At 40.0% G+C, this 25314-nt stretch overlaps 2 protein-coding genes across 2 annotated transcripts in view; one reads left to right on the forward strand and one right to left on the reverse strand.

The window, feature by feature from the left end:
* Positions 1-25314, reverse strand: part of LOC145978341 (uncharacterized) — a 353763-nt gene that overhangs the window by 300879 nt on the left and 27570 nt on the right. The window contains exon 2 of the mRNA XM_083110928.1: positions 19601-19658. The gene's annotated coding sequence lies outside the window, so the exon portion shown is untranslated. The remainder of the gene's footprint in view (positions 1-19600; positions 19659-25314) is intronic.
* LOC145978342 (uncharacterized) overlaps positions 13190-25314 on the forward strand; it is an 82950-nt gene continuing 70825 nt past the window's right edge. Inside the window, exon 1 of the mRNA XM_083110931.1 lies at positions 13190-13428. Within this exon, the coding sequence (XP_082967057.1) occupies positions 13424-13428 (5 nt within the window). The 5' untranslated portion in view covers positions 13190-13423. The remainder of the gene's footprint in view (positions 13429-25314) is intronic.

Below are 25314 nucleotides of genomic sequence, written 5' to 3' on the forward strand. Positions count from 1 at the left end.
CAAGGATGGGACTCGAACCCGGGAACTTTGGTGGCGAGACCGAAAGCTTGTAATTTTATTATTCATATTTGTCATCCTCGCGAGTCGAAAATCTTGACGCTAAATAACAAAAGTTGTGGTAGACAAGCCATCCAGTGATTCGTGTAGTAGCTTCTCTAAGGATATAATAATAAAACCTTAGAAATAAAACTACACTTTATACATTAATACTGATTTATAATAATTATTATTTTTGTTATTCAATTTTGTGTTGAGGTGTAATGGGACCTTTTGGTAAGGCACCTCACCCCACCCCCACCCCCCACCGCCAGTACATTCCTCTATCGGTCTGGCTGGTGTTTGTGATTGTCCTCTCATGCATGCATCCTAATCTTCTCTTTAAGGAGATCTCATCGCATCATGACATGATGATTCTTCAAAATGCTCTCACAGAACTTGTTAAGTGGTGTCGTCAGTGGAATTTAGAACAAAACCCTCAGAAATGCTCTTTCCTTACATATTCCCTAAAAAAGAACAAAGTGGTGTCTACTTATTCTATTGAAAACAATCCAATCCAAAACGTTTCCACCCAAAAGGACCTAGGTATTATCATGGATGAAAAACTCACTTTTAATTATCATATTATAGCTACAACTAAAAAAGCCATGCGCCTTCTCGGTCTTCTATACAGATTTAGCGAAATTCAAAACCCATCATCTCTTGCTTTATTCTTTAAATCTTTCATCTCGTCCATCCTCGAATACTGTTCCCCAATTTGGGCAATGGCCTCAAAAACCAATCTCACCAGAATAGATTCTGTTCTCAGTTTCTTTCTTGCAATTGTTCGCCATAGAATACCTTCCTTTCGACATGTATCCAAATCAGACACCATGGCTGCTCTGAATATTCACACTCCATCCTTTCGTCGTGATCTAGCTGACATGAAATTTTCATACAAGATAATAAATGGCAAAATCAGAACAGATCTCCTAATCAGTGAATTCACACTTAGGGTACCCCAAAAGCAAACTCGCAACCTGCAACTCTTCCACAACCCAACCACTAGGCTATCCCTTCTACAACTCTCCTTGTTTTACAGGCTCCCAGAAATCTACAACAAACTTTCCCTGAATGTAGATATTTTCCTTCCAGAACGTAATTTTTATATATTACTGACCAAGAACATGTAAATCTATCCCATCTTGTTATTGTTTTTATCTTTTGTTATTTTTTGTTTCTACTTTATGTTGTTTCAGTGTAAAATGGCCAAATAAGACTGTATCTGAAACTCTTGAGTAAATACATAAATTAGTCAAAAGTGACAGAAATGCGAATTCAGATCAATCATATCAATCAATGAATCAGTTTTATGTATGGTGTCCAAATGCTCCTACCTAGAAATATCTCTGTTTGCAATATATAGCTAGCTCTATCACCTTACAGTTTGAGATATCTCGGTTTTGTTTGACATCAACAGACAACAAACCTTCCAAGATGTGGAAACAAATATTTATTTCCCCGAGTTAGTATACACTTTGCTTGATGGCCTGGCAAGTTCTCGAAGAGAAAGGACGATTCGTGAGGTCCACGAACGCCTTCTGTTTGCAATGCGAGAGGCGTCCGCTATGAAGAGAGCGACCACTTGATATGCAAGACGCGTCACAGCCTTCCAGCATCTCTTCGCCAACTGATTTTTCACGGAAGGCCCTGGGTCCACTTCTGTCTGCCCCTTGTCTGCGGTGACCTTTGAACCCACGATCCCTGAAGTCTGGTGGGTTAGTCAACGTTCCTTTTATAGCGATGTCCGAAACAGGCAACGTCCTGGTAGACAAGAGGATTTGGTTTCAGGAACCGCCAGATTGGCATTGCCGTGTCGCTTGAACTGATTCCAGGAACGCTTCACCTCTCGTCTCACCGTAGTTATTCATCTATAGATCTTGTCTTCGAGAAAGTTTAGATTTTTGTACCTTAGACAACGGGCGCCCGCAGAGGGGGCATTTGCCCCCCTTCGGATATCAAGGAAAGCTTCAAATAATTGAAATAGTGAAAACGTAGCGTGAAAACATGGATGAGGGTACCATGAAAGATAGGAGGTTAGGTTGTCTCTGATATTAGTGCAACGTGAAAAAGAACTGTTCATCGACAAAGTCAGATGTTCATGGAAAGGAAGAAACTCAATCCAGCTTCTATTTAAACAGTGGAAGTCGGAGTACAACAACCATAAAGTGGCCATATTTTTAAAACAACATAACGGAATATTATTCATATACTCCTGAAGGAAAAACGGGATGGCAAAATGTACATATTTTAATACAAAACTGTTTCGTCATAAATACTTTGAAAATATAACTCAGTAACTAACTTAGATACAGTAGAATAGGTAAGACAAGAAACTCCTCGCGGCCTCACGCCCAAGCCATACGTAGGGGAAGGACGCACAGAAGCAGGGTTGGCAGTGCATACGAGTCAAATGTCTACGCAGAACGAGAACACAAGAAAACTAAGCAAGACGATCTGAGTGGTATGGTGGTAAACATACAACTGAATGACCGCGTTCTGCTAAGATGGAATCAATTTTGAACATCTTCAAACTGGGTTTGTTAATTTTCACCAAGGAATACAATTCTGGTGTGCGTCAAAGGGGGTGTTGTTTTGAACGAGCCACTGAATGAATCATAATGTCTTTTCGGGAGGAGGAAGAAGTCGCAGGATTTATTTGTACGTTATGGCATGAGGCGTTGTCAACAACAACAACACTGTTTCGTGTCAAATTTGTGATAAACTTCTCCCGGACCCTGTGGCTGAGTGGTTAGCACATCGCGCTGCGACGCCAAGGGTCCCGGGTTCGAATCCCGCTCGGTCATGGTTGTTTGTAAATGTCCATTCATCAATTTCATCACTCATCCCCATCTTCGCAAATTAGCCAAGAGGCACAAAACGCGAAGTAAAATAAAATATATCAAATAATAATAATAAAAAAATTGGCATTCATACATGGTATAAATCGCCAAAAGATGTTCCAGATTTGAACATTAACCTCCAGCATGTACAACAATTACACGTTGCCCTTTAGACACCGGTGCTTTGACGGCAGCTGCGGTTCCATCCACCCAAGCTTCTTCCTTTGTTGTCGAGCTGTGAAAATAAGTCCGTCAACGTAAACAATGGGTCGTCTTTGTCGACGAAAGATTTTTATGGCTTTGAGGTACGATGAACGTAAACTTCTTATTTCGTCCTTTTCTATAAGCAATTGTCTATTATTTTCTGCTTTTCCCACTTAAACTCTAGGTCACGTATTATCTTGCGCACACACCAGACACTGCCTTGGAACTCTATTCTTTGTTTCAAAACCCTTCGGATACCTTCCCCGTCCGTAAGGTGAAATTCGTGCACAACACGCCTAACAACACACTTATCGAACTCGTCTATATGACTTTTGATTTTTCGGCGAGATCGTGTTATATGGGGCGTATGAAAGTGTTTCTTCAACGTAGTGCATGCTTTACTTTCTATTAGTACAATTCTTCTCACACCTGCTGAATGAAACACCACATGCGCGAGCCACCCTCCTTTGCAACTGGTTTTCGGACATACGAACTCTCACCTCGTCTTTCATAAATACAAATACATTATATACAATTTCTCGCCCTTGGCTGTGGATTACTTTCCGTCCACCGAGTTTACTTGCTTTCTCTGAACTGCAAGCTTCCATGCTAGCAAGTACACTGCACACAAAACAAACACACACTTTAAATGAAGACAGGCAAGTCGATCGCATTGTTTCTCGGTGCTCACACAACATTAAGACGTTCGGCAACCCTGCCTGTGTGCACGATAGGGGAAGTTCGCGCATGCGCTTGCCGCGTTTCCGATCCAGCACATCGGTGGGAGAGTTTCTTGTCTCACCTCTTCTACTTTAATAAGGTGATATACACTGTAATCCAACCAAGCTGTACTTTAGAATTAGAAATTATTATCATAGTAATAGTAAGGAAGGGGAATTGTTGCTATAATTATATGTCGGTAAGTTATTGTCCCATGAAAGGGACATTTTGGCGTTTTAGGTTTTAAAAAAAATCGTAAACGAGACAAAAAAAATGGGACTGTCCCGGCTAATACGAGACGTCTGGTCACCTGGAAGCGAACGACAGCGCATCAATAGTCGGACGAAGCGTTTCCCGGTATGTTCACTGTGTACCAGATTTTAGCGCCACATTTCAACCTGGTGGTGAAAAGTATAATTATGTTTTCGTCAGCATTCGCTTCCCCATGGTCTCAATAGCCTTTGTACCAAGTTTCACTGAAATCGGATGCTTCGAACTGGCTCCAGAGGGCTCTGAGAAAGGAAAATGTAATTCTAGGCGCCACATTTCCACCTGGTGGTGAAAATTTCAACTATGTTTTCGTCATCGTTTGCTTCCCCTTGGTCTCAATAGCCTCTATACCAAGATTTGGCGCAAGCCGATACTTGAACGGACTCCAGACGGCTCTGAATAGGAGAACTTTATTTCTAATCACCCTATATCTATCTCGTCTGCTGTCCGAACCACTAGGCAATTATACAAGAGACGAAAGGACTGAAAATAGGTCAAGCAAGCATAAAGCACGCCAAGAGGGTGTTCAGAAATTCGCTTCGCACACATGACAAGGCGAATTATAACGTGTCAAGGTCTGCGCTATCCTCCCCCGCTCCTGAGAGACCAAACATCGCTTCCCCGAGACCTTGCTGCGTCATCCTCGAAGTCCGGCGTCCAGTGGCCAGTTCTTTCGGAAGCGATCTGTAACGATGATGGACAAATTAGCAACGCCTGGCTCTTTCAGAGAGTTCTGTTGGCTACTGGGCTGCTATTGAAGAGAAGTCACGGCACGTTAGGGGAAATCCCGCTGAGTGGAAGCCCTTGCGATCGTGCGATAAAGAATCGAACTCGAGCTTTGATTGATTGATTGCAGGGGCGGGTGACCGGGACGACATGTTAATTGCGTATGGTAGTACAAGTAAGAAAGTTCACTTTTTGTCATCTTTTACACTTTAAGTACTGAGTTGCAGTACACAACGAAAATCATATGAAAAGTTTCAAAAGTGAATGATTGTCGGTTGTCGGACAAGAGAGCCTTGTACACGGAAATTTTTTTCTCGACTTCCACCTACACAAGAGTAGCTTACTGAAATGAACAATAGCACTTGCTGTTAAGTCACTTTCAATCCCATAGACTGCCAATTGCTTCCCTGACAATAAGTCCGATACAGAGCACAAAACTTTGTACTCCCTTTTTTATTTAACAATAATCCGTCTGGCGACAATATATTTACTGATAGAGGGGGAAATCACATTGTTTGAGCTGAATTGTTATACAACAGCTTGTGTCAACAATATTGCACAGAATTTCTTTGTTTCTTCAAACACAATCGTTCAGAACTGCGCTGAAGGCAATGAGACGAGAGTCGGGAACCTCTCTGCTTCAAAGGGTTACGTTTGCATGTAAAATGCCCCTTCTATCACCAAAATGTAGAAAAATAGGCCGAGAAATGACAAACGGTTTAAAAAGTTTAAAAAATGACCTTTACTCCAAAAAGGGTCAAAAAATGCAAAAAGAAAATGCCTTAACAAAGGCATCCCAATTAATTCACATACGTGTAAAACACATTTCTATCTACTTATGCTTCTGCCTTACCAAAAAAAATATACATTTGCATCAAAATCCTAGCCCTACTCATTACACACGCCTGGCTATTTGTTTGTTTGTTTATAAGTCCACTTTATACATAGAAAGGCTAATCGGGACTGGATCTACAGTTTTGAAGCAAGGTTGTTAAAAGTCGAGGAATTTCAAATACATTCAATTCCGGTCCAGGAGAGAAAATAACCCTAAATGGGTTCTGGACCGTAAAGAACGTTTTTATCTAAAGTATTACAGGAACCTTTTTTCCGGATGAATTTAAATACGGTCCATGTTCCGTATTGAAATGAAACTATACGCAACTTGGACCGAATTTAAATTGTGCGAGAAAAAAGGTTCCAGCCCTGTTGCGGAACCCAATACAATCCATTAGAATTTACGGATTCCTGGACCTACAGCTCGACATAGAAAGAAATACTCATCTGCATCACATGATGCACTTGAGAGTTACCTTTCCAAACCATATACAAACATTTATCCAACTGGGAATCTGATTCTTAACAAACGCCAAAAACAGACTTCAGTATATCGATCGACGTGTTTCTAGTTCCCCAAATAGATTTGATGCATTTAGTTCTCTAACTAGCTAACAATCTGGCCTTCTAAAACCCGAAGGTCTATGCCTGCAGCAACACAAGCCTTCCTTCCATCTGTCCCTATCCTGGGCAAGATCAATCCAATCTCGATTTCCTTTAGGTCCATCTCAACATTATCCCTCCATCTTCGTCTTGGCCTTCCTACAGGTCTCTTACCATCAGGTTTCCCAACAAGAATCCTGTACCCTCTTCTTTCATTGACTTCTCTGTGTGTATTTAATTGATTAGTTGACTTGGTTTATTTTACTTAGCTTTTCTGCCACTTTTGGCTAATCGAGAAGATATGGATGAGTGATGATATGATGAAATTGATGAGGGAAAACTCACTAAGAACATCCATGCTATGACGCTTTTCAAGCACTATACGAATATTACACGTCTCATTGCTTCGGTAAAACACAAACGCAACCTGGGATAAAGAAATAAGAAATTACTTACAATTTTTCAATTATGGGCTTCTGCCATCTTTTTTCTAGTAGTGGTGATGATAATTTTTTCACCTCATTCTGTATTGATATTTTTTCTTTCCAGAATCAATACAAGTTGACATAATTTCTACAAACTGTTATATTTACAAATTTGAATAGTTTTTACAATATTGTCTGATTTTATTTTAGTTTTGAATAATTAATAATAATTCGAAAGAAAAATAGGTTTAAAAATCGCTATGTTGAGATATTGGTTGCTGTGGTGAACAATAGATGGCTCTGGACTTATAAGTATTTACGTATCACTTTTCTTTATTGTTTCTGAATGTTTTACTGAGGTAGACATGAGTTAATAATCTTGATCTTTTTTACAGAATTTAGGATTTTATTTAAAATTGAGAAGATAAACCACATGTAGGAAGATAACAAAGTTTAATTTCTAATTGCCATAAAGAAAAATGTATGTAATTATGTATGTAATTTCCTTTTATAGAAGTAATGGCTCCCATGCAAATTATATTGATATAATGCCAAGGCCGAGATTCGAACCGGAGGCCTGGCGTCGTAGCGCGCCGTGCTATCCACTCCGCCACCAAAGGTATGCTACGTATGTGGATTTGAGAATTTTGCGATGATGAAGCGCATATCGGAATAAGCGGGAAAGAATAAACGGCTAACGGATTCCGGGCGAAAAATTTCACTTTCGCTTTCCCCCCTGAGCCCCGCGTGCCTCGGGGTAACGGAACAGGTCAAGAGCTTCATCCGCCGATTCCAAGGCTGAAGAAGCTTCTTCCCATTCATTCTTCGCGCGGCAGTGTTGCCAACCGCCTACTCAGAAATGTTCCCCAAAACACGAACACCGCTGACAACGAAACGACAGCTGATTTAATTCGCGTCGCTTATCTGTACCGTGAAGGTAACCGAGAGGTGAGAGGACCATGAAGCGAAACAAACTAGAAAGTGGACTTCAACGTCAATAGGTCTTTTAGAGTGAAGGTTAGATAATTTGGAACTGCACAATATGTATTCCTGTCCAGATATTATTAGAATGATTAAATCGAGAAGACTTAGGTGGACAGGCCATGTGGCACGAATGGGAGAGGAAAGAAGAGTTGACAGGATTCCTGTTGGGAAACCTGATAGTAAGACCAGTAGGACAGCCAAGACGAAGATGGAGGGATAGCGCTGAGATGGTCCTAAATAAAATGGGTAAGATTGGATTGATCTTACCCAGGATAGGGACAGATGGAAGGCTTATGTTGCTGCAGCCATAAACCTGCGGGTTTTAAAAGGCTGGAGAGTTAGTTAGGCCTTTTAAAGTAGTACACCAGCATTCGCCTGGTGCGAATCAGGCAAGACGACTGAGAAACCTCATACACGAAGGTCATTTTGAACCCGAAACCTCCTGAGTATGTGTTCGATACATTAATACTCGCCAGGGTAGCTGTTCTCAGATATTCTCAATAGTTTCATGGCTACGTAAGGCTATTAAGCTATTGCAAATATCTAGACGACAGGGAAAGCCAATCCACGAACATTCACGTGAATGCTTTAGAAGGAATTCTAAGCATGTGTAATTTTCCAAATTTTGGAATATCCTAGCGGGTTTTTTTTTAATATCCTAGCGTTTTTTTTTAAATATCCTAGCGTTTTTTTAATATCCTAGGTTTTTTGGAATATCCTAGCGTTTTTTAAATATCCTAGCGGTTTTTATTTAATATCCAGCGGTTTTCTTTAATATCCTAGCAGTTTTTTTAATATCCTAGCGGGTTTTTTGAAATATCGTAGCGTTTTTTTTAAATATCCTAGCGGTTTTTTTAATATCCTAGTGTTTTTTTTAAATATCCTAGCGTTTTTTAAATATCCTAGCGTTTTTTGGAATATCCTAGCGGTTTTTTAATATCCTAGCGGTTTTTTAATATCCTAGTTTTTTAATATCCTAGCGGTTTTTTAATATCCTAGCGGATTTCTTTAATATCCTAGCGGTTTTTTAATATCCTAGCGGTTTTTTTAATATCCTAGCGGATTTCTTTAATATCCTAGCGGTTTTTTAATATCCTAGCGGGTTTTTTAATATCCTAGCGGGTTTTTTAATATCCTAGCGGTTTTTTGAAAGGGGATGAAATTTCGAAAACAGTTGCCCTGGCGTGGGCTAAAGGTCCACCCGAGCCTTAGTCACGTGAGGACATTGGGACGTGGTCCCCAATAATCCACAAAAATAGACAATCTTTCTTTTCTGTTTACTAACCCTCTGTGATCCGTGATATCCTAAAACTCTGTGGAAGCGGGTTCTGTAGGCTACAAAAATCTAATCTGGGCAGATATTAAAGATGTCGAAAATAAGCAAAGGAAAGTAAAAGAGGTAAATCAAGGAAGATTTTAAACTTTATCTCACAAGAAAAGGGGATGGCTTGGGAAACTGAGTTTAGGACGGGACTTCGTGTAGCTGCAGGGTATCCTGTAAGTATTGATATGCCAAGGAACTAGGGCTCACTAGCCAGCCATTTCCGAGAAAAAACGCTTCAAAGTTTCGAAGTTTTCGATGCGTGCTTCATTAAGCCAAGATATTGCCAGACTGCCAAGTGATAGCGTCTCAGTTTCATGTGCCGAAGGTTCCGGGTTCGATTCACTTTGGTTGCTCAAGTTTTTTAAAAAAAAATATGTCATGAAAGTTGTTTATAAATTCAATATTTTTCCCTCAAAATGTAATGTTTCTTTTAATTTTTCTCATCATTTTACAAACAATTGCATATTAAATTATCCACATGTTATTTCCACAAAATATTATGTGTAGGAAAAAGTATATATTTTATTTTTTATTTTTATGAGAAAATGTTCAAGAAACAAAACAGAAGAATAATATTCACGAGCAATGCTTTTATTTACATTTTTTGTACACAATTCAGAGTGATAATTATTGTAAAAGAATCGAAAAAAGATTTAGATAAACATTTCACAATAAATATTTGTTCCAGTTAATAAAAAATAAAAAAAGAGGGGCAATCGAACAAAGAAACTTGGAAACTTTGAAGACGTTTTTCTCGGAAATGGCTGGCTAGTGAGCCCTACTTCCTTGGCATATTAAGGTACCCATACCATAACAGGAAGTCCCGTTCGAAACTCAATTTCCCAAGCCACACCTTCTCCGTGTCAGCTGAAACCATCTATCTAATAGATTCAATTCATTTACGCCGATATCGAGAATAAATGGAGCCTTGCCTTTACTCCTCGTGCTGTGTCGTATGAGAGAGGTTCGAGTTCCTACAGTGCCTGTTGCAATCTCACATACTGCGAGAACTGAAAGGTCGACGGACCCCATTTGAAGCTTCCAGTAGCATGTGGAGAGGTGATGACCTCCGACTGTCCCAAGGACTCCCAAGGGAGGATCCCAATTACCTCCGAACACGCTGTGCCAAAGCGAAAATTAAGACTTCAAGCACTCTTGCGAAATATGACTCCTGAAGTGGAGTTTGTGCCACCTCGTGTAATGGAAGGCGAAGACCAGTGAGTGGCCTTTGTCCTGAGATAAGATCAAAGATCGCCGACCTCCGTGGCATAGCGGTTAGCACAGTGCGATATGACGCTAGAGGGCCGTATTTAGGATCTGTAGACCCCTAGGCTGAACCTGTGGTGCGGGCCCTACCGGGGGGAGTTTTTTTTAAAATAATATTTTAATTTTTAAAAAAAAACGTAATTTTGAGTAAACATGTTAGGCAAATGCAAAATATAAAAAGGAATGTAACAAGCAAGCAAATTTTACTTATATTTAATTCAAATACAGTACTTTCTCAAACAATCAGACTTAAAATGAAAGTGTCAAATAATCTTGGTGGCTAATTGGTTTGCGCCTACACTTCATACTAATGAAGCTACTTATCACATCTTCATATGTCTTAAAATAACACTTTTAATGCTGAGCAAAGCCTGTCTTCTAACATGGAGGTTCGAAGCCTGTTTTTGATCAACTTCAATTTTGAAAATGACCTTTCTCCACTACTGCTTGTTTGTGACCATAAGTGACAGGTACATTCTCAGAGCGACCTCAATATTAGGAAAACAAGCTTTGACGTTTTTTTTATATCAGCTGTTTTTCTAAAACTCATATCAGCTGTTTACTGAAGACTTCAGAAGAGACACAACACACAAAATAACTGCGTCGACGTCTTTTATGATTATAAGAGAGTCCGCACCACAGTATTAAAACAAACACATTTTTTTATTTTAGTCTATTCCAAAATAAAATTCTTAAATTTTATTTTTCTTGTGATGTGAGCCCATAGGCTACAGCCTAGATAGCCTGCACGTAAATGCGGTCCTGACGCTAGCGGTTCCGGGTTCGAATCCCGGCCTGGGCATGAGTATTTGTGAATATCCATTCATCAATTTTATCATAACGTCACTCATCCCCATCTTCGCAAATTAGCCAAAAGTGGCACAACAAGCGAAGTAAAATAAAGCAAATCAAATCAAAATCATCCTCATCGTCGTGATTAGCCAAAAGTGGCACAAATGCAAATCCACCACCACCACCCGTGTCAAATAACACCCTGCGGATTGGCGTACACAGGGGGGGAGCTGATGGGACCACAACCCCTTGAGATATTTGGAGAAAATCATTTTTTTTTAAATGAACGCAGAAAGGCACTCTTCAAAAAACAAAGTGCTAAATGCATATCCCGCTTAACATTACCCAAGATTAGCATTTTTGTCTTTGAACAATTTTTAAAAAGAAGGTTATAAATTGTAACGTAATTACGAAATATTTTATTATGCATCCTGTCCATTCTATAACGCGTGTATGTAATTATTCATATTTAAAATTCCAGCCCCTCATGAAAAAAATTCCTGCGTAAGCTATTGACCCTTTATGTATGTGTGTATGTGTGTGTAAATATATACGTATGACATAATAAGGCTTATAAATTATATACTTCCCTATATCAGTAGCGTATACTGAGTCCAATATCTGGGCTATCTCACTATGTCACGTGGTCTTAAGCTATGAAAAGAAATCAAGTTGCCAACTCATAAGAAATCAGGTTGCCAACTCATAAGAAATCAGGTTGCCAACTCATAGGAAATCAGGTTGCCAACTCATAGGAAATCAGGTTGCCAACTCCAGAATGAGCATCATCATCTCACTGATATGAATAATATTATTTACAATTTGTGATCGATATTTCTCCTGTGTTTTATTTTCTAGACTTCAGGCTTCGCAGAGAGCCTAGCTAGCCTAGAATATACGCTCCTGCCCTATATATTAATATTGAAGTTTGTTTTAAGTCCACTTTATACACAGATAGGCTAATCGAGACTGGACCTACAGTTTGAAGTGAGATCCGAACTATGTGCCTCCACAGGCTATTGAAACCGGGACACGTTGATTACAAGGCGACGACGCATATAGTAATATTCATTATATCATTGATAGATTGATTGACTTGCTTTATTTTACTTCGCCTTTTGCGCCACTTTTGGCTAATTTGCGAACATGGGGATGAGTAATGATATGATGAAATATTCGTTAGGCCTATATAATATACTAACGACACACTTCATACAATTTCTGTGTTATACTTAGTTTTCTATAACAGATAGAAGTTTGAGTTGGTGTTTTAAGTCCATTTTATGCACAGTAAGGCTAATCGGGACTGGACCTACGGTTTAAAGTGGGATCCGAGCCACTATGTGCCTCCACCGGGTATCGAACCCGGGACGCCTTGATTACAAGGCGACGACGCTGCCACTGCGCCATCGGGGAGACCCAACAGATAGAAGTAATTATATACCTACATAATTATTGTAATATTATTAATATTTAAATTTTGAAAGGAACATGAATTTGCAGTTTAAAAAAAGTAAAATTTCCTCTTAGCCACGGAAAAGTTTTTAGTCCCCCCCCCCCACACACACTCCCTTGAATAACATCCCTGTTAAACCCGCTTCCGAAGAGTGTTACTCTACCCAATACACCATAAAGTTTTTCACGTTTACTAACATGTATCCCCAACCAACTTGATTTGGTGTTTTAAGTCCACTTTATGGACATATACGCTGATCGTGACTGGACATACAGTTTAAAGTGGGATGCAAAACACTCCATCGGGTATCGAATCCCGGGACACCTTGATTACAAGGGGAGTACGTTTCCACGACTTGTATCCCAAACTGCTTGCATTGAATGATGGAGGCTTGAATCTGTGTCCCGTAAGCGAAAGCTAGCCAGTGGCATAACTTCACTGACTTGGAGAAATCATTGCCGGTTGGCAACCCTTGCAGACCAGTGACGTATGAAGCTACGTAGCTAGGAGAGCACAACACAAATGCACTCAGCCGCGCTTATAGGCCCCTCCGAGACGCGTGCGACAAGAAACCTAGTTTCTCGCGATCTCATTGGCGCCTGCCGAAGGGGGGGGCGTGCGGATCGTGGAGGGGGCGAGATGGTACTGTTCCAGTTTCATCCTCTGCCGCTATTTTCTTCTTATGGCAATTTAAGAGGCGCTGAGGATATCCCCTGAGTCATTCCTTCGCTGGGCTATCGTCGTGACGGAAGCAGTTGGTGCGTGTGTGAGTTGAGCTCAAGTGTGACATAGTGTTGTGATATACTCCGTGTGGCGGTGTTGTGATCAGAGAAACTCTGCAATTAATTACCACAAAAGGGACGTGAAATTTGACACCGTGTTGGTATTTGACCCGAATTGTTACTCATCGACTGGTCTTGTTCCGCAAAAGGAAAACAAAATGAGGTATGTACTACCATTGTTTTTTGTATCTTTAAAATAGCTTTTGTACCCCTCAGCCAAGAAATGTTTTCTCGTACGATTTATTGATGAGAAAAAGTGCAAAAATTAATTTCGTGTGTGTATCTTCCCATTTATTTTAAAATAGACCCAACCTATCTTAGGCTTTCCTTGAAAACGATAAAAAATATGACGCTATACGAAGAAAAAATGATATAAATACATTCGCTGAAATTTATATTAGTTTCGTTGATTAAATGGTTTGGTTTATGTTTCTTGGATTTTCTGCCAACTTTGGCTAATTCCGTAGATGAGTGATGATATGATGAAATATGCAGGACACTCGCAAAGAACACCAATGCGCAAGTCGGGATTGTCGCTATACGAAGGCTTTAAAAGTTCAAAATGTGTTTTTACGGTTTTGCTACAACACTCGTAACATTACATTCGCCATTATCTAGAAATATTATCCAGGAAGGGGCAAGCAAGGTAATTTTTCCAGGCGGGGGTCAAAGGAGACATATTTTCCCCCATAATAGTGATGTCCCCTCAAAAAACACCTCGTCAGTCTGAAATTATTATCTTTCTTCAACAATAATTAACAAATTACTGTGACTGAAATGAAATTTTTATGTGTGAAATTTATAATTTTTAGGTTAACTTTCATTTTCCAGAGGGGGCCGTGCCCCTCTGCTCCCCCTTCCGAACGCCCATGCTTAAAGCAAAAAGTCAAACCCATACCGATTAGCTTATCTGTGCATAAAGTACAGACTTGAAAACGTCAAGAAAAAACCCGCGAAGTTTGTCCTATACAGTCTAGGAACTATTTATTCTAAATAGATCTAATGTTCTAAATTTAGATTATCCGTTTAGATTTTTTAGAAACGAGAGAGAATGTCGAACACCGCAATCTTAGACTACGAGATACGTATTTATTACATGCACTCAAGGTGGAAATTAAGTAAAGTATCCGTTCCCCAAGACTCGAACCCGACGCTCCATTGACAGCTCTGCGCTGGTTAGTCAAAGTGGCGTAGTGGTTAGAATAACATACCGCGAACTTAGAGATGCTGTGTTCGAGCTCCGGCTTTATTTCTACGACTTTGCCTATGTTTCGTGTAGTTTTGTTTGATTCATCTTATGGGGAGAGACACATTCTCATATATCCCTCCATAAGTTGTTCTAAGGCTCACCCAGCCTCTAATGAATAAGGCCATGGACATCAGCGTAACCAAGCATGAGCTCAGTCAGTATACGGGCCTGTCCCGAAATTTTGCCAAATTCTTAGCAAAAGTCTTTCTGATGCATACACACAGAACCCAAAACGTGTCAATTGACACATATATTTTGATTTCAATAACACGTTAACGTGCACCTTTTAGTGTGTCGAAATACACATAGGAATGTATTAACGGGTATTTTTATGAGATGAAGTCCCGTGTGATGCACAAAAATGCATCAATTTGGAAGATCAGACAAGATCATTTCGAAGATAACAAAATTACACATTTAGCTGTGTTAATTGATGCATTAAAAGTTAAAGTTTGTTATCTTTGAAATGATCTTGTCTGATCTTCCAAATTGATGCATTTTTGTGCATCACACGGGACTTCATCTCATAAAAATACCCTTTAATACATTCCTATGTGTATTTTGACACACTAAAAGGTCATCATTTGCAGTTTATGCATGTTAACGTGTTATTGAAATCAAAATACATGTGTCAATTGACACATTTTGGGTTCTGTGTGTACAGTGCTGATTTTGGAACCAAAACTTTTATTATCTTTAAGATGAGATTTCAGTTTGGAAAGAGGAGGAAATAACATACAGAACTCGAAATGCATCAATAACCCTAATGCATTTCCATGCATCAATTCGTATCTTTGACTTTTGAATTCCGTGTGAACGAGAACCAACCAAGCATATACGATGGAGGCAGATAGCGGTTCAGATCCCACTTTATACTGTAGGTCCAGTCCCGATTAGCCTTACTGTGCATAAAAACACCAACTGAAACAAACAAACGAGAACAACCAAGCAATGAGTTGTAAGTCTGTTGCCTTCACCGGGTATTGAATCAGAGACCCTTTGATTACAAGGCGATAAGGGAAACCTTCGGGTTCACAATGCCAGAGAGCAATTATTTTACATATTAATAACCTAATGCTGGCGACGTTTTAAGCTGGACGCTGCTTATACTGAAGCAGAAACATCCTTCTATGATTCGTCGTTAAAAGTTTGTAATGTATTGAGAAATTCATTTGCGGGTCTCCCTCCCCCCACCATTTCGCCTTTAGATGGCGGCTGCTGATAAGGAATGAGCCCCTCTTGAAATAAAATCCTGGGTACTGGCCTGCTGGAGGAGTTTAGAGCTCGACCGCTGCTTATACCGAAACATCTTTCTAGAATAGGCAATGCTTGAACAGGATTCTATTCCAGGTCTTCAAGATATGGTGCCATTGCCATACAATTGAGCATCTACGTTCCTCGAGTATACATTTTCACTAGTTTCCTACGAATGAACATTTCTTATCTGGACCAATAAAGAGCTTGTTTAGATTCTACTTTAAAGTGCCGCTGGTCCTCTCTGAGCCTTTCTCAGAAACCAATCAAATTGCTTAAAAATGAGGCGGTAATCTTCCTTCATAACTTTCTATATGGGTTATTTATGTTGATATTCTACCTTGTGGAGGGTGTAAATTGTTCTCTCTCCGGAAGGCAGCAAATGTCAACCCCTCTCACAGGTAGTACTCGCCGGTAACTGCGAGCAAACGAGGCTCTGGCGGCTGGACAAAGAGCCTCTATAATCCTCTTTACAGCCTCAGCTCTAAATCTGGGAATGGAGATTTAGTCCTCAGAGTGAAAATTCCATGGCGCTAAGAAGTAATAATTTTAAAAGCAATAAAGAGGACTTGCAAAATAATACTAATTCTCATTCCACACATAGAAAACTAAATGCATCAGAATGCATAGATTGATGCACTATAGTGTGTTTTATGGTTTCTTCAAAGAATCAGATTCACATTTGATGCATTTTGGTACATTTTTGTATGTCGTGAAAGAAACACCAAAGTGCATCATTTGATTCAAGTGAGGATTTATTTCAGTCGAGATGCACTTCAATGCATCAGTTGATGTTCCTTGATGAACCTTCTGCATCTTTTCGGATGATGCACTTAAACGTTTGGTCTGAGCTACAGAGTTTATGTAGCTCAGACGAAACGTTTAAGTGCATCATCAAAAAAGATGCATTCTGGTGCATCAAAATACATCAAGGTGCATCAAAACGCATAAACTGATGCATTGAAGTGCATCTCGACTGAAATAAATCCTCACAAGAATCAAATGATTCACTTTGGTGTTTCTTTCACGACATACAAAAATGCATCAAATGTGAATCTGATTCTTTGAAGAAACCATAAAACACACTTTGGTGCATCAATCTATGCATTCTGATGCATTAATCGATATGATGCATTTAGTTCTCTGAGTGCAAGGACCAAACCCGTCCATTTCTTCGTCGCAGCTTCAAGAACCACTCAAAAGAAGAAAATGCACACAGGCAAGGCTATTGAGGATCTTTTGCCTGGATATTCCCAACCGCCTTCCTTCTTCCAAACAACGTCTTTCCAGCTAGTGACAACAGCCAGCAGGCTGTTATATTGATTGGTTAAATTGGTTTATATAATTGCTATTCACGTTCTATTACTTCGGTTTTCCACTTGTGGCTAATCGCGAAGATGACGATGAGTGATGATGTGATGAAGCTGATGAAGGGACATGCAGAAAGAACACCAATGCCCATGCCAGAGTTCGAACCCTGGATTCATAGCATCATAGCGCGCTATCATAACCACTACATCACGCATGTCGGCTGTTATATTCAGCCCACCAAATCTATGAACACACAAGAAACGAATATGTCCTAGTAAAATGTTCTGTATTGTAAGATAAAAGGCAGAAAATGATAACATTACAGTCCCTATATTTGGTGCATATTCATATTTTTCTATTCAAATGTAACGATTTTTTTCTGAAAAAAAAAAAATTCTTATTTGGGGGTGATGATCTCAAAAGTAAAAGCTCATAGGCGCCGTACCGAAATGAACTCTTAAGTTTGGATCACCTATAGCTCACGGTTTATACTGTTGGGAAAACCGCCAGAAATTCTAATTCTCACTCGGAATCGAACCCGGCACTTGTCATTGCTCAAGATTCTCCAGTACTTTCAGTCCGAGCACGTTGTTTCCCGGAATGATTAATAGATGTCTCTCTTTTTATGCAAGGGCACTATCGGTTACGTGAACAGCAGTCCGTGACAGTCCGTCTCGAGAGTTACAGAATATGTTAACAGTAAATATTTTCCGCCTATAAAAAAATTATTCCTACGCTCTGGTTGTTCCACTTAGGTAATTCCGAAATCGCTACGCTCTCTCCCTCGTACGAACCTTTTCCTACGTTACTATTTATAACACCGGACACCGTGAAGAGACTGGGTGTCATCTTGCATGATGGATGTCTTGGCTCTCATCCCCAGTGCATTGGTGCAGTCTTCTGAAACCAAGAGCTTGTGTGGTGGTGACATTGCTTTTCGCGTGTGGATAAGTATAGTTCCGGAGAACCTTTAGCAAGCTCGTACGTCATAAATCCTCACAATCTTGTGAAGTGGTATGTGGTCACCACATATCCACGTGCGTGTCCTTACAAGAATTGGCAACACTGGTGGTCGCATGCAGTGGCGCCACATTTTGAAGAACATTGGTTGGGTGAGCTCGGGAGATTCGTTTTATAATTTTATGAAAAAAATATACGTATGCAATAAGTAGCAAGTATGTAGGCTGCGGATTTGTTTCATTGAAAAAAGGTTCCTGGACCGAATTTAAATACTTTAGATTAAAGAGGTTAATTACGGTCCAGAACCCATTTACGCTTACTGATTTTCTCTCCTGGACCGGAATTGAATTCATTAAAATTCCTGGACCTGTAGCAACCCTGGAAGAAAGTACTCGTAAAATAGAGAAGAAAGGGTTTAGTTTTACAAAGAGATAGAGAGAAAAAGGTATAACTTAGAAAAGAAAGGTAAGAAAAAGATAACTGAAGAGAAGAAAGGGAGAGAAAAATGTAGAAAGAATGATATAAAAGCAGATGAGAAGAAAAAGACAGAGAAAGGGGGAGAGAAGAAGAGAAAGCTCGATCGAAAGAAAAATTTAGCAGGATGACTACCGAGGCAAAGCCGCCTTGAAGAAAACACCACTCACATTTGAGCCCCCCCAAGTGAATTGTCTCAACGCCACTGGCTCGTTCAGAATCTCGTAAAGAGCCGATGAGTATATAAGCTGCGAAATGTGGACCTCACCTTGAGAAATCGCACCGTTTAGCGGAAACCCAACGAACCGAGGTGAATGTTGTGTTGGTAAATTTCACGCGCGGCGAGTTCTGTGACAGCCCGTTGTGTAGCAGTCACAACCGGTGACCAGCTGACTTCCATCCCATTGTTGCCGTGTTCACACAGAAAACAAAATCCATCATATCGAATGATGCACCAGCATGCATCGATTAATGCACTAAAGTGTGTTTTATGGCTTCTTCAAAGAATCAGATTCACATTTGATGCATTTGGGTCCATTTTTGTATGTCGTGGAAGAAACACCAAAGTGCATCATTTGATTCGAGTGAGGATTCCTTTCAGTCGAGATGCACTTCAATGAATCAGTTGATGTTCCTTGATGCACCTTCCTGCTCAGACGAAACGTTTAAGTGCATCATCAAAAAAGATGCAGGAAGGTGCATCAAAACGCAACAAGATGCATGAAAACGCATCAACTGATGCACTGAAGTGCATCTCGACTGAAAGGAATCCTCACTTGAATCAAATTATGCACTTTTGTGTTTCTTTCACGACATACAAAAATGCACCCAAATGCATCAAATGAGAATCTGATTCTTTGAAGAAGCCATAAAACACACTTTAGTGCATCAATCGATGCATTCTGGTGCATCAATCGATACGATGCATTTAGTTCTCTCTGTGGGCGTATTTATGCACCCTTAAGAAGGATGAAGTTATTTTTGCAAATAAAATTAGGAATGATTAAGTACTTGCCTGGAGTGACATTTTGACGCATACAATTACTACAGGGTGATTAAAAAGATAGAGTAAAACAAAAGTACTCACAGTAGGCAGCGCCTCTCTTGGCTTGCAAGTAAAGCTCCTGAATTAACAGCCGTGACACCTGGTGGTAGAAAAAGAAACTTCTATAAATATTGCATGAGTAGATGCTGAACACCTGAAACGTTTGACCTTCTGGAGTTTGAAAACATGAACACGTGAGAAGTTTTATCTCGTAAGAAACACACACAACTGTAAATTGTGATGTAGCGTCAAAAATAGGCTAAAGTTTAGTAAGTTCATTATGGACATACGCTGACAAAACTGACGTTACAAAACTTATAAATATCGATTCAGAAACACACGTTATCTCGTATTTATATCTAAAGCCCCTTCACTATCTAACTAACTCTCTAGCATTCTTAAAAGCGAAGGTTTATGGCTACAGCAACACAAGCCTTCCATCTGTCCCTATCCTGTGCAAGATTAATCCAATCTTTTCCGATTTCCTTTAGGTCCATCTCAACGTTATCCCTCCATCTTCGTCTTGGCCTTCCTACAGGTCTCTTACCATCAGGTTTCCCAACAAGAATCCTGTAAAATCTTCTTTCCTCTCCCGTTCGTGACACATGGCCTGCCCATCTAAGTCATCTTATCATTTTCACTATAAATTTAAAAAGTACACTTTTCAGTATAAAAAATTGCATGCAACCAATGCATATAGAATGTATTGTTCAGTAATTTTATCAGAAACCTTTTACAAATGTAGAAGAATAGTCATATATTCCCCAAGCTTGTATTGAATTGAGACCAATATTTCTTAAACAGTCTTTGAATTTCTTGTAAATTTTTTAAATGTGGTTCAAAATATTTATCAGTTTCTCTGTATACTCTGAGGACAATATTTGTATTACATAACATTTTTTTTTTGTGGGGGTACACTCTACCTTCCCCATCCCCCTGTTCCTGCGGCACTGTAACTTACACATTTTCGGTTCTGTGTGTACAACTGCAGCAATAGCAGCGCTATATTCATGAGTACGGAAAGGATTTTAAGGTGCAAATTTATGGTCAGGAAAGGCAAAAGGGTTCTGAAAATGTGTTTAAAAAAGGGGCAAGAAAAGATGCTGATAAAATGCCTTCATTCGGTGCTCTCTTTTTCTGCGCCTTGTGTATGCAGGGTGTACACAAATGTATATCTGAGTTTTAAACTTGTATATTTTCTATGCTCTACACATTACAAATATGAACCATATATGAAATGAAAGAATAACTCACCAAGTTTCGTTTCTACGCATGCGCAAAATTTGTTTCCTAACTCTGCCGCTTGGCGGAGCCATTCTTAAAGATGGCGACTCCCGAGCGTAAGTCTTTTTGTGTGTTGGAACTCGCGTGCCCGTTGAACTGTAAAAACTGAATTAGACTTGGTGAGTTACTATTTCATTTCATATATGGTTCATATTTGTAATGTGTATAGCTTACAAAATATACAAGTTTAAATCTCCGATATTCATTTGTGTACACCCTGTATAATGCGCGCGGACCGCATAGAGAACTGTGGTTCTGTCGAATACGTTTTGTTGAAGTCTGTGTTTTCTCTCGCTGGTTTTGCTACATTTTTTTAGGAACTATTATAGCCCTTGTTCTGCTCTACCAAATGAGACTATAGGTTTTTATGTAGCTGCTCAAGAAGAGTGAAAATCATTTACGTTTCTTTCAAATTTTTTAACAAAGCATGAAGGTGCTGAAGCATGAAAGAGAGGGTAAAAAGGGGATAAATGTGCTTATCTCACGAAAAGGTGCAACAAAGTGTGTTCATTTTACTGATTTCATGTTCAAAAATCTCAAAGTATCGGTGAGAAAACAGCTACATATTTTTGGACCTGCACCTTAAAATCCGTTCCCTATAATCATGACCGTTCTATGTCTGTTACGAAGTCCAAAAGGAAGAAAACACTTCTACATCTGCGAACCTCATGCCTTGCGTTTTTACTGGTCATATAATTTAAATATAGCAGGAATAAAGCCGCGAGAATACGGTCAGTCACCTCCAATGGAGACTATTCGTGACGGTTGAGCTATTGTGTTGAATGCTGATCACTTTTATAAAAAAAAAACTGGAAGTTTGTTCCAGATGGAGACGAACTAACTCTTGATTTTTGTTTACCTGTAAGACTCCCAAGATGTTCTTTTTCGATTTCTTAATTACTGACAAATGATACTTCAATATCGAGGTATGAAATTCTTTGCAATGTTTGATGTTGAACCCAATGTAGTAGAACTAACACTTAGAAAAATATGAAAGAGGGATTGTCTCTCTTTGGTAGCTTTTATAACAGGAATATTCACACACAGGAAGACTATAGTACAAGAAACCTCATAAAGATTCTTAATAATATAGTAAAATATTTCCCGCGCATCAACCTGGTGGTCTACTTTTCAAACCTTTTATACGGTAGGTATAAAGCCTGCCATCTTGGGTTGCGTTAATCGATTTCGACCAAATGCAATACGAACCTGGTCCTTCGAATTATGTAAGAAAATTTCAGCTGAAAAGTTAGTGGTGGTCACAAAACTAGTGACTCCCCAACCCTCTCTAAATCACACATTATATTTCAAAGTGCTGTTCCAATAACCTCAAGGTTGCAACACTGATCCAAGTGAGCTTCAAAAAGTCATTTTAAAGATGGCCGCTCCTCCATACACATGCACCAGCGAAGAACAGTGGTTTCTTGCCATTTGGAAACCTAAAACATATAGACATTCTACGGCAAATGAAAATTCCATGTCTTACCACGTCAGCAATTTATGAAAACAATATTGTTTGTTAAAAATTTCCACTACTGTTCATATGATTCCAGCAGTGGCGTAGCGTTATAGTAGCGTTAATTATTATTATTTTTTTGTTATTATGTAACTGCTTAATATTGTGTCAATGGAAATGTTTAGCATTCATTTGAAAACTCTTAACATCGAATGGTCTCTGGACAAAATTATTTGAAAATGTTTTTATCAGCATTCTCAAGGCGTAATAAACAGTGGTCTGAATTACTAATCGGCACTGTTACGTCAGTAGAGTGTACGATATTTGGATCATCCACCCACCTCCGTGTCAGAGTGTTTTGCACAGCGCGCCAAGACGACAGATGTCCCTGGTTCGAATCCCGGCGTTAGCACGGGTGTTCTTTATGAGTGTCCCTTCATCAACTTCATAAATATCATCACTCATATTCATATTCGCGATTAACCAAAAGTGGTAGAAAAGCGAAGTAAAATAAACAAAATCAGTCGGTAGTTGGTTCATCCACAGCAATGACGTCTACTGTTGTTCAGAGGCGCTTGTGATTCAGGTAGGTTTTATAATGATTTGTGTCATGCCGAAAGGTATAAAACACCAGAGTTCAAAACATATGTGGCATAGTGAGGCATCTAATTTTCTAGCTAAAACATGCATAGATGATGCTTCATTTAAAACCCAGCTGACTTCAGGCAAATAAACAATACCTGTGGCGACTACTACTATAAGTAAATTATTAAGCAAGAAAGGGCCGACCCTTCCTTCGGACTTGCCCATGCTACGCCACTGGATTCCAGTTGATATTACCGGGGTGGTTTTCCAAGAAGTGCACGTGTGCGAGAAAGTGTAATGTGTGGGAAACCTAAGGAGTGACTGAGAGTGGAAAATGTGGACAGACGACCGCGAAAGTCGCCAACAGCGAAGGTAAAAACGTTCAGCTTGTTGCTGCCGATCGACTCTCATGAGCGAGTCTGATCACGCAGCGGCAAGTACGAGTCTGCCAGACAGTCCATTGGCTGCCTGTCAACGCGCGTTAGGAGACCGTCCTGTTTCCCACACCCGGAGCAGAGGCAAAAACAATGCATCACGAAGACCTGACACGAAGCTCAATCCGATCGGAATATCAAGTCGCGGACGCTGGTTCGATTCCTGGAAAAAGGCGCTTCGGACACATTTTCTGTTTTCACATAAGTACGCTTCTACACATGCAGAACGAGTCATGTAGCTTGGACTATATTCCCAGAGGCGGTACGAACCAATTGTCCCGCATGTAACAATAACAAATAAAGTTTATCATTAATAACACTAATATCAATAATAGTAATCACTTAGTTGGGAAACCTGATGGTAAGAGACCTGTAGGAAGACCAAGACGAACATGGAGGGATAACGTTGAGATGAACCTAAAGGATATCGGTAAGGATGGAAAAGATTGGATTGATCTTGCCAAGGAGTGAGACAGGTGGAAGGCTTGTGTTGATTGATTTAGTGTTTTAAGTTCACTTTATGCACAGTGAAGCTAATCGGGACTGGACCTACAGTTTAAAGTGGGATCCGGACCACTATGTGCCTCCACTGGGTATGGAACCCGGGACCCCTTGATTACAAGACGACGGCGCTACCACTGAGCCATCGGGGAGGCCCTAGAAGGCTTGTGTTGCTGCAGCTATAAACCGTCGGGTTTAAGAAGGCTATAGAGTTGGTTAAGTCCATATTAGTAATCATAATATTAAAGTAGGTAAATTAATTATAAGTATTATGACTGCTGGTTCGTCATACTGAGCACACGCCACCGCGTAACTGGATGAATGATCGTCCACCTCTGCTGAGGCAGTCTGTATGTAGGCGCTAGGCCTCAATGGCTGTTGCGCCACGAATTATTATTATTATTACATGAACAGGTAAAAATATAGGAATGGGAATAAAACATCATATGTTCGTAACATATAACGTAGCTAAGATCACTAAAAAGCATATGAAAACATAGGTTCTACCGAAGAGGGGAGGTACACACAGGTTTATCGGTACTGGGCCTCAGTTTTAAGTGGAATGCGAATCATATGTGCCTCCACCGGAAATCGAACACGAGTGCCCCTTGATTACAAAGCAATGACGTTACCACTACCACATCAGGGAGACCCATATGGGTTAATTGGGACTGGGCCTACAGTTCAAAGTGTACCTCCATCGGGAATTGAACCCGAGACCCTATGTTTATATGCTACGACGTTATCACTCCGCCATCGTGGAGGGCCTACAGGTTAATCGGGACTGGACCTACAGTTTGAAATATAATCCGAACTACTATGTACTCCCACTGGGTACTGAACCCGGGACCCCTTGATTACAAGGCAACGACGTTACTAGTACATAATCGGGGAGGCCCTACAGAGCGAGCAACGCCTATTTTCCCTTAGGGCTATGAAAACAGCAAAACGATTATCTCTGTTTCTCGTTGTTAAAATTGCAATTCAAGAGTCGATATTATCGATACTGATAAATCGACTCGATATCGCTATTTAAACGATATCTCACAGCCCTAATCAAGAGTTGGCTGGCGAATAAGAGAAAAGATACGCCTGGACAAGACGACAGAAGCAATAAATTCAAGACCCGTCGTGGAAAAGTGGTTTCGCATCCACCGACCTGTCCCAAGCAACGAGGCAGATGCCCGGGGAACCTGTTTCCATTCAACACAGAAAAAAAATCATCAAGTTTTTATCCCATCATCCTCTACATCCAAAAAAGGAATCCAATTTGCATATCGATTCCATTAATGAAGATTCCCGAGGCAGCGAGATTACAATCCTTATAAAAGTCTACGCATCGGATAAAGTGCGTAATTTATTCGCAATGCGTGGGACGGTGCGTGGAGCGACGCACATGAAATTTTGGCCTTAGGGATTTCCGGAGCTCGTCAGCATTCCCGTTTCGCGACGTGCGTAACCTCGACGCCTCTTCATAAATTTGGTTTAATGAAACT

The sequence above is a fragment of the Lepisma saccharinum genome, chromosome 24 (assembly GCF_977018435.1).
Source record: "Lepisma saccharinum chromosome 24, izLepSacc3.1, whole genome shotgun sequence".
NCBI classification, from domain to species: Eukaryota; Metazoa; Arthropoda; class Insecta; order Zygentoma; family Lepismatidae; genus Lepisma; species Lepisma saccharinum.